The 9,743-nt window shown below is 63.3% G+C and overlaps 1 protein-coding gene across 3 annotated transcripts; it reads left to right on the top strand.

Annotated features, from left to right (window-relative positions):
• Window positions 1–516: 516 nt before the first annotated feature.
• PARP6 (poly(ADP-ribose) polymerase family member 6) lies at window positions 517–9,233 on the top strand. 3 transcript variants are annotated; one of them, XM_064668614.1, is made up of 22 exons: window positions 517–663; window positions 1,987–2,064; window positions 2,183–2,277; window positions 3,396–3,456; window positions 3,586–3,676; window positions 3,769–3,835; window positions 4,115–4,264; window positions 4,483–4,663; window positions 5,291–5,344; window positions 5,709–5,804; window positions 5,888–5,980; window positions 6,055–6,180; window positions 6,283–6,348; window positions 6,486–6,553; window positions 6,814–6,862; window positions 7,277–7,389; window positions 7,468–7,540; window positions 7,765–7,834; window positions 8,194–8,273; window positions 8,357–8,420; window positions 8,592–8,676; window positions 8,757–9,233. In XM_064668614.1, exons 1-22 carry the CDS (start codon window positions 661–663, stop codon window positions 8,857–8,859), a joined length of 1,866 nt encoding a protein of 621 aa, XP_064524684.1. In that variant the 5' UTR covers window positions 517–660; the 3' UTR covers window positions 8,860–9,233. The 3 variants fall into 3 exon arrangements, 2 of the variants coding, with proteins under 2 accessions (XP_064524684.1, XP_064524685.1); XM_064668615.1 differs by having other exon boundaries at window positions 7,280–7,389; window positions 8,757–8,967; XR_010433732.1 differs by lacking the exons at window positions 7,765–7,834; window positions 8,757–9,233 and having other exon boundaries at window positions 8,592–8,641.
• The last annotated feature ends 510 nt before the right edge of the window (window positions 9,234–9,743 follow it).

Raw genomic sequence — 9,743 nt, 5'->3', positions numbered from 1 at the left:
ACACTGTGCTGGGCTGTGGGGGCACTGTGACAGCCGTGGGGGACCCAAAATTGCCACCCTGTATTGGGACCATGAGGGGATCCTGTACTGGGAATGCTGGGGACCATGTACTGGGTGCACTGGGGACTGTGTACTGGGAACACTGGGGACTCTGTCCTGGGGTGTGGGGACACCGTGACAGCCATCTGGGGATCCAAAATTGTCACCCTATACCGGGATTGTGTAGAGATCCTGTACTGGGCATGCCGGGCCCCTGTACTGGGGACACTGGGGACACTGTGGTGGGCTGTGGGGACACTGTGACAGCCCAGGGGTGGACTCAAAATGGTCACCCGGTGCTGGTACCGTGGGGACGGTGTACTGGGGACTCCGGAGACCCTGTTGCTGGCCCATGGGGACACTGTGGGGGAACCCAACACGGCCACCCCATGGGGGACCTTGTGCTGGGGGCCGCGGTGGTGCCGAACTGGGACCAGGGGGAGCCTGTCCTGGGGCCCCCCCAGCCCTGCAGCTGTGGCTGCTCCCCGGGCCCAGCCGGGGGTCCCGGGGGGGCCCGGCGGTGACGTCACGGCGCGTTGCCCGGTGACGCGGTGTGACGTCAGGCCGGCCGCCCCCCGGCAGCAATGGCGGCGGCGCCCGCGCCGGCCAGGCCGCGCTGACATGGTGAGGGCCGGGGGGACGCGGGGACGCGGGGCACGGGGCACGGCCACAGCCCGGCGCGGCCCGCGGGGCGAGCGCGCCCGGCGCGGGGGGGCGGCGGGACGGGCCTAAGGGGGGCGCGGGGCGGGCGATGGGGCAGCGGCCCTCGGTGACCCCCCGGGTATCCCCGTGCTCCCCTGTGTCCCCCCGTGTCCCGCTGTCCCTCGGCTCGGGGCGGCAATGGGGCCGGTGGGAGAGGGACCACCCCCATCGCGATCGGTCGGGGCCCGCTCAGCAGCTCCGTGCGGGGTCCCCATCCTACTCCCCCCTCCTGTTCCCCATCTTGCTGTCCCCATCCTGCTCCCCCATCCTGATCCCCCATCCTGATGTCCCCATTCTTTTACCCCATCCTGCTGTCCCCATCCTGCTCCTCCATCCTGTTATCCCATCCTGCTCCCCCATCCTACTGTCCCCATCTTGCTCCCCCATCCCACTCCCCCATCCCATTGTGCCCATCCTGCACCCTATCACCCCATCCCCATCCTGTTGTCCCATCCTGCTCCCCGATCCTGCTTCTCCATCCCACGGTCCCCATCCTGTTCCCCCAACTCGCAGTCCCATCCTGCTCCTCCATCCCAACTGTCCCAACCTGCTCCTCCATCCCGTTGTCCCCATCTTTCTCCCCCATCCCACTGTCCCAATCCTGCTGTCCCCATCCCGTTCCACAATCCTGCAGTCCCATCCTGTTTCCCCATCCTTCTGTCCCCATCCCGCAGTCCCCATCCTCTTCCTCCATCCTGCTCCTCCATCCCACTCCCCCACCCTGCTCTTCCATTCCACTGTCCTCATCCTGCTCCTTCATCCCGTTGTCCCTATCCTGTTCCCCCATCCTGCTCCCTCATCCCACTGTTCCCATCCTGTTCCCCCATCCTGCTGTCCCCATTCCACTGTCCCCAACCTGCTCCCCTCTAATCTGCTGCCCCGTCCTGCCTCCCCCAACCTGCTCCTCCATTCTGCTGCCCCCAAAATTATTCTTCCCATCCCGCTCCCTGCATCCCACTGCCCCCATCCCACATCCCCATCCTGCTGCCCCCCAAAACACTCCCTCCATCCTGCTGCTCTCATCCTCCTCCCTATCCCACTGTTCCCCCAACCTGCTTCCCTAAATGTTCCCCCAGTTAGTTCACTGCCCCCAACCCCCTCCAGACCCAGCTTCCCCAGTTTGCTCCCCTTTATTCACTCCTTGTTAATGTGCCTCCCCCAAACCACATCCCAACCCTCTCACCATCTCCTCTCCCCCAGCCTTGTGCCCACCTAATCTGCTGCCCCCCACCCCTCTGCCCCCAGGACCTCAAGGGCCAGTACTGGACGGACGATGACTCCGACGGGGACAATGAGTCCGAGGAGTTCCTCTACGGCGTCCAGGTGGGTGCTGACTCCCACAGGGCAGTCAGGGGGTCGGGGACCTCCAGCCCGAGCGCGATCCCAAGCCTGGGGCCGCGGGGTCTCCGTGTCTGACGGTGCCGTGGGGGCTGTGCCGCAGGGGACCTGCGCCGCCGACCTGTACCGGCACCCGCAGCTGGACGCCGACATCGAGGCGGTGAAGGAGATCTACAGCGAGAATGCCGTGGCCGTCAGGTGGGTGCTGTGCCCAGGACACCTGTGTGGCATCACTGGGTCACCTGCCCGTGGCATCACTGGGCATCCAGATGTGCCATCCCTGGGTACCCAGCTGTGCTATGCCCAGGACACCGGCTGTGCCATTCCTGGGCACCCAACTGTGCTGCACCCAGCTGTGCCATCCCTGGGCATTCAGTTGTGTCATGTCCAGTCACCTGACTGTGCCATCCCTGGGTACCCAACTGTGCTGTGCCCAGGCACTTGGATGTGTCATCCCTGGGCACCCGCCCATGGCATCCCCAGGGCACCAGGCTCTGGTATTCCCAGAACACCTGGCAATGGCAACTCCTGGGCACCTGGCCATGACATTCCCAGGTCACCTGGCTGTGCCATCCCTCAGAAACACTCTCACCAGGACACCCAGCTATGGCATCCACCAGGCACCCAGCTGTGCCATCCCCAGGGCACCTGGCTTTGCCATCACCAAGTACCCATCTGTGCTATCCCTGGGGCACCCAGCCCATTCCCAGAGCATCCAGCTGTGCCATCCCTGGGGCACCTGGCCATGGCATCACCAGACACCTGGCAGTGCCATCCCTGAGGCACCCACCCGTGGCACTCCCAGGCATCCACCAGTGCCGTCCCTGGGACACCTGACTGTGCCATCTCTAGAGCAACTCACCTGTGCCATCCCCAGCACACCTGGCCATGCCATTCCCATGCATGTGGCCACGTTGAGCACCCAGTTTTGGCACCCCTGGACACCCAGTTGTGCCATCTCTGGGACACCCGGCTGTGCCATCCGTGGGACACCCTGCTATGGTATTAGCAAGGTACCTGGCTGTGACGTCTCCAGGCATCCAGCTATGCCATCCTTGGGGCACCTGGCTGTGCCATTGCCATGGCACCCAAGCATGGCAATCTGAGCACCCGGCTATGCCATCCCCAGGCACACATCTGCAATCCGGGCACTCCCCCTGTGCCACTCTGGTCTCAGGGTACACACACTCGATACATGGGGACCCACACATGCCTGTCACTGTCCCCTGAGCCTGCCCACCCTGGCACAGTGGGCCCTGGGCTGCTGTTCCAGCTCCGTGCCAGCCTCCCTGTGCCACGGCACCGTGTGTTCACAGGGAGTACGGGACCATCGATGACGTGGACATCGACCTGCACGTGAACATCAGCTTCCTCGATGTGAGTCCCCGGGATGCCCCCGGCAGCGCTGGCACAGGGAGGGTGGGCACACACACCCGGGGGGTCCCCAAATTCCCCTCCCTGGCTGTGTCCCCACGGCTGTGCCAAACCACGGCTCTCCCTCGGCAGGAGGAGGTGGCGACGGCGTGGAAGGTGCTGCGGACGGAGCCCATCGTCCTCCGCCTGCGCTTCTCCCTCTCCCAGTACCTCGATGGCCCCGGTGAGTGGGGACGGGCAGGACACGGTGTCCCCCGTGCCCTGGGAACGGGCACAGCGGTGGCAGCAATGGCTCGTCCCCATCTGTCCCCACAGAACCGTCCATCGAGGTGTTCCAGCCGTCCAACAAGGAGGGCTTTGGGCTGGGTCTGCAGCTGAAGAAGTAAGAGCTGAAACACACTGGGCATCTGAGAGTGGGGGGTGGGGGGGGCCCACAGAGTTCCTGTTTTGCCCCCAAACCGACCAGGTGCCACATGTCCCTGTGCCACTACCTTTTATCCACCACAGAAACCCCTGCCAGGCTCAGCACCGGCTGTGGGTGGGGAAGAGAAGGAGCTGGGGTGTGGCTGGGACCACCCAAGCACCAGGCTTAGGGGACACCAACACACCCATGGGTGCTGTCCCGCATGGTGCTCGGGCACCAATGCCACCTCTCTGCCAGGATCCTGGGCATGTTCACATCCCAGCAATGGAAACACCTCAGCAACGATTTCCTGAAGACCCAGCAGGAGAAGCGGCACAGTTGGTTCAAGACAAGCGGCACCATCAAGAAGTTCCGTGCTGGCCTCAGCATCTTCTCCCCCATCCCCAAGTAAGACCCCGTCACTGTCCCCAAGGTGCCAGCCCTCCGTGCCCTCAGCCTGGATGGAGCCTGGCACTGTGCCTCAGTTTCCCCACTTGGACTCTGCTGCTCCCCACCAGAGCCCGGGGAGGTGGAGGTTGCTCCAGCTGATGGATGAATTTGGTGCTGGGTGATGGAGGAGCAGGGGACAGTGACAAACGGGTGTTCAGGGAGTTCTGTGCCCGCAGGTCTCCCAGCTTCCCTGTTATCCAAGACTCGGTGCTGAAGGGCAAACTGGGCATCCCTGAGGCTCGTGTGAACCGCCTGATGAACCGCTCTGTGTCCTGCATGGTGAAGAACCCCAAGGTGGAAGTTTTCGGCTACCCCCCCGCCAGCACCCAGGCAGGTGTTGCCCCCTTCAACATCCTGGTGGGTGCCACCCCTCCTCGGGGTTTGCTTTCCTCTCCTTTCCCTTGCCAGGGGCTCCTCTGGGCTCAGATCACTTGTTGTGGGGTGCTGGGACCCCCCTGGGGTGGGGGGAGCCCCTGCTGGGTTTCTTGTCCCCAGCACCCTTGGGTGCTCGTGGGGAGCTGGGGCCCAGCCAGGGGGCCCAGTGGTGCTTTACCCCCTCTTGGTGCTGCATCCCTGTGGGTGGGGTTGGCACGGCAGGGGTCCTGCTGTGCCAGGGAAGGCTGACATGTCAGAAGTTCTGCTGTGATGAGGAAGGTTGACATGTCGGGGGTCCTGCTGTGCTGGAGGATGTTGGCATGTCAGAGATCCTGATGTGCTGAGGGGTGTTGGCATGTTGGGGGTGCTGCTGTGCCAGCGGGGGTTGGCATGTTGAGGGTCCGCTGTGCTAGAGAAGGTCGGCATATCGAAGGTCCTGCTGTGCTGGAGGATGTTGGCATGTTGGGGGTCCTGCTGTGCTGGGGTGGGGTTGGCACATTGGGGGGCCCACTGTGCCAGTGGGGTTGGGGGCTGCCGGTGCCATGCGGAGCTGGGGGTGCCTGTGGGAAAGGGGATGACGCAGCTGGCTCCGCTCCGGCTCCCTCGCAGGTCGGCGGCCACTGCAAGAACATCCCTACGCTGGAGTACGGCTTCCTCGTCCAGGTGAGAGTCCTGCATCCCACTCACCCTCATCCTGCTGCCCAGAGCATCCTCCCCGCTGCCCCGTGTCCTACTCATCCTCATTCTGCTGCCCAGAGCATCTTTCCCACTGCCCCGTGTCTCACTTTTCCACATCCCATTGTCCAGAGCATCCTTCCCACTCATCCCAATCCTTCTGCCCCGAGCATCCTTCCCGCTGCCCTATGTCCCACTTTTCCGCATCCCACTGCCTCATGTCCTGCTCATCCTCACCCCACTGCCCAGAGCATCCTCCCCACTGCCCCACATCCCACTCATCCCCATCCCACTGCCTGGAGCGTGCTCCCAGCTCCGTGGCAGGGCCTGACTCCCACCGTCCTGCCCTCAGATCATGAAGTACGCGGAGCAGCGGATCCCGACGCTCAATGAGTACTGCGTGGTGTGTGACGAGCAGCACGTCTTCCAGAACGGCTCCATGCTCAAGGTGGGGTGACAGGGGCCAGCGGGGCGCGGGCTGTGCCCCCGTGTCCCTGTCCCAGCCCTCCCCACACTCCTGTCCCTCCGCAGCCGGCCGTGTGCACGCGGGAGCTCTGCGTCTTCTCCTTCTACACCCTGGGCGTCATGTCGGGCGCGGCTGAGGAGGTGGCCACGGGTGCCGAGGTAGGGGCTGCGCACGGTGGGGACCCCGACATCTCCCTGGGGGGCTGCCCCTTCACCCCCTGCTCTGCCCCAAGGTGGTGGACCTGCTGGTGGCCATGTGCCGCGCTGCCCTCGAGTCCCCTCGCAAGAGCATCATCTTCGAGCCTTATCCCTCCGTGGTGGACCCCAACGACCCCAAAACTCTTGCCTTCAACCCCAAGGTAAGCACCGGGGGCGACGCTGCCCCACACTGGGGGGTGCAGGGGCCATGGGGAGCCCTAAGGACCTCTCTGATGACCACCTCTCTCCTGCCCCACTTGTAGAAGAAGAACTATGAGCGGCTGCAGAAGGCCCTGGACAGCGTGATGTCCATCCGGGAGATGACCCAGGTATGTGGTGTGGCCTCACACCCCCATGTCCCCCAGCATGGGATCCAATCCTGGAGTGGCATTTTGGTGCTGATCTCCATCCACCCACAGTTGGATGGGTGCTGGGGCACCCACTGCACTCCCTCTGTCTTTACCAGGGATCCTACCTGGAGATCAAGAAGCAGATGGACAAGCTGGACCCCCTGGCCCATCCCCTCCTGCAGTGGTAAGGCCAAGGGTGCTGTGGCCCCATCCCACTGTCCCACATCCCTCCCTGCTGCCCCACATCTGCCGTGACAGGGGATGGAGTGGGAGGCAGCCGGGCATCTTTGGCACAACTCTCTCAGCTCCTTTCTCCTGGGGGGTCACAACCATTCAATGGCATTGGGGTGGGTTCTGGCTCCCAGCTTGGCCCTGCTCCCAGGGGACCATGGGACCACCCTATCTGACCTTCCTCCTCCTCCTCTTCTTCCTCCTCTTCCCAAGGATAATCTCCAGCAACAGATCCCACATCGTCAAGCTGCCTCTCAGCAGGGTAAGGGGCCTGGCCAGGCTCTGGGGGATGGAGGGTGTGGAATGTGGGATGTGGGATATCAGAGATGGGCTGAAGGGTACAGGAGGTGGGATGCAGGATGTAGGCTGTGGGCTGTGGGATGGAGGACGAAGTGTTTAAGGATATGGAGTGGGCCACAGAAAGGTCTGGGCCACAGGATGCATCCCTTGGGATGGAGTCTGAGCCTGGGAGGTGTGGGAGGCTGGATGGGGTATGTGGGATGGAGGATGGGCTGTGTGGTGGGTGATGCCACAGGCTCTCCTGGCAATGTCGGAGCAGCCGAAGCCGGGCTGGGCTGGACACAAGGCCAGGCGGCCGTGCATGATCTGTCTGTCTGCCTGTCTGTCTGTCCTCTGCCCGCCGGTGCCGCCGCTGCTCTTCCCGTTCCCCTGGTAGCAGCTGAAGTTCATGCACACCTCCCACCAGTTCCTCCTGCTCAGCAGCCCCCCGGCCAAGGAGGCGCGGTTCCGCACGGCCAAGAAACTCTACGGCAGCACCTTCGCTTTCCAGTGAGTTGCCGAGGTGGGGGGACAGCAGGGGCCCCCCAACGGGCCCTGTGGGGCTGACGTGGGGCTGACTTTTTCCAGCGGCTCTCACATTGAGAACTGGCATTCCATCCTCCGCAACGGACTGGTCAACGCTTCCTACACCAAACTGCAGGTACCGCTCTGCTCCACAGGCCAGAAGCACCCCGGAGTGGCAGGCAGGGAGGGAGGGAGGGAGAGAGGGGAGCAGGCAGGCAGGGAATGGGACAGGCAGGTAAGGAGGGGGACAGGCAGGCAAGGAAGGGGACAGGCAGCGGGGGGTGCCGGGTGCCTCCACTGTCACCGCGCCTGAGCTGTCGGGGTGACCCCACCACGCTCATCCTGGTGTTTTCCTGCAAGCTGCATGGAGCAGCCTATGGCAAGGGCATCTATCTGAGCCCCATCTCCAGTATTTCCTTTGGATACTCAGGTAAGAGGCTGCCTGCTCTGCCCAGTCCTGCCTGTGCTCCCATCCCCACCCCCTGCATGGGCCCAGGGAGGTTTGGCATCGCGCCGGCCAGAGGAGCCACACCGGAGTCGGCACCATCCCACATCTGGATCACCTGCACCAGCCTCTTCCCAGCCAGGCTGGGACTTTCCCACACACCAGGGAATAAAAACCCCAATGATTTCTAGGCTCCAAAAGCTTCTGTGCCTGCTTTTGGGGGGTTCCCAGGGCTCGGCCAAAGGGTGGGAGCACTCAGCCATCCCTGTCTGTGGCATGTGTCCCCTCGTCACCCTCGCAGTGTTCCCTGCCGGGAGTGACGGCCACCACCTCCTCCCCCACAGGGATGGGGAAAGGCCAGCACCGGATGCCGTCGAAGGATGAGCTGGTGCAGCGGTACAACAGGATGAACACCATCCCCCAGGTGACAGGCTGGGGGACACTGGGGAGGATGGGGATGGGGATATGGCACCCACAGGGTGGTAACACCGGCTGCTCTCTCCACAGACCCGCTCCATCCAGTCCCGCTTCCTCCAGAGCCGCAACCTGAACTGCATCGCGCTTTGTGAAGGTGTGGGGACATGAGGGGGCAATGGGGGGGGCATGGGCAGCACCCACAGGATCACTGGGCGAGTGGAGGAGGGAGGGAGGGTCCCCACCCCCAGCTGTGCCCCAGCACCGGCCGTGCCCAGCCGGGGCCTCCATTCCCCACCCCGTGTCCAACAGCCCCTTCCCCTGGCAGTGATCACCTCCAAGGACCTGCAGAAACACGGCAACATCTGGGTGTGCCCCGTCTCGGACCACGTCTGCACCCGCTTCTTCTTTGTGTGAGTCCCAGCTGTGCCACCTCACTGGAACCCGTGGGACCCCCCCGGGACTCCCCCTGACCCCCCTCCTCCCCTTCCAGGTACGAAGACGGCCAAGTGGGAGATGCCAATATCAATACTCAGGACCCCAAAATCCAGAAGGAGATCATGCGTGTGATCGGGACTCAGGTGTACACAAACTGAGCGGTGGCAGTGGTGGGACCCCCGGGACCCCCCGGGCACTGAGTGGAGCCCCCCAGGCAAGGCCAGGAAAGGCCGAGTGGGATTTGAGCCCCCCCGGGCAGGGCAGAGCCGGGGCCAGTGCCAGTGGCTCCACCTGTACATAGGCGTCGGGCACCCCGGGAGCACCAGGCGGGTTTGGCGGTCCCTTGTCCCCTCCCTGTCCTGTCCTCGGTGTCCCCACCCTGTGGCAGCGTGGAGAAGGAGCCGCGGGGCCGGGGGCTGCCCCTCCTGGCGTTGGCAGCAACGGCGTTTTTATCGATGAGAAACAGAAGCAAAAAAATAACAAAGAACCAAAACAAACCCAAAAACACAGAAAAAAAAAAAGAGAAAAGAAATCTGTGTTGGTGGATTTAACTGGGGTTAAAGTCTGGGGGGTGGGGAGGGCAGGGGATGGTGGGGAAGGGATTGGGGCGTGGGGAAGGGAGGGGACTGTAGGGAAGGGATGGGGCACAGGGAAGGAATGGGGAAGAGAGAGGCATGGGGAAAGGATGGCATGGTGGGGAAGGAATGGGGACACAGGAAAGGGATAGGATCGTGGGAAAGGGATGGGGGTACTGGGAAGGGATGGGATGGTGGGGAAGGGAGAGGTTAACAGGGAAGAGATGGTGGCACAGGTTAGGATAGGACCATGGGGAAGGGATAAAATTGAGGGGAAGGGATAGAATTAAGGGGAAGGGATGGAATCAGGGGAAAGTGTTATAGGGAATTGATGTGGCTTTGGGAAAGGGCTGGGTCTGTGGGAGGAGAATCACATGGCAGAGGGATGGTGCTGTGGAGTGGGGACCACACCATGGAGAAAGGATTGTGCCTCAGGGATGGGACCCCACTGAGGGGATGCTGCAGGG

The sequence above is a fragment of the Pseudopipra pipra genome, chromosome 12 (assembly GCF_036250125.1).
Source record: "Pseudopipra pipra isolate bDixPip1 chromosome 12, bDixPip1.hap1, whole genome shotgun sequence".
Classification (NCBI taxonomy): Eukaryota; Metazoa; Chordata; class Aves; order Passeriformes; family Pipridae; genus Pseudopipra; species Pseudopipra pipra.
Note: the sequence above shows the minus strand (reverse complement) of the source record. Positions and strands in the feature narration are given on the sequence as shown.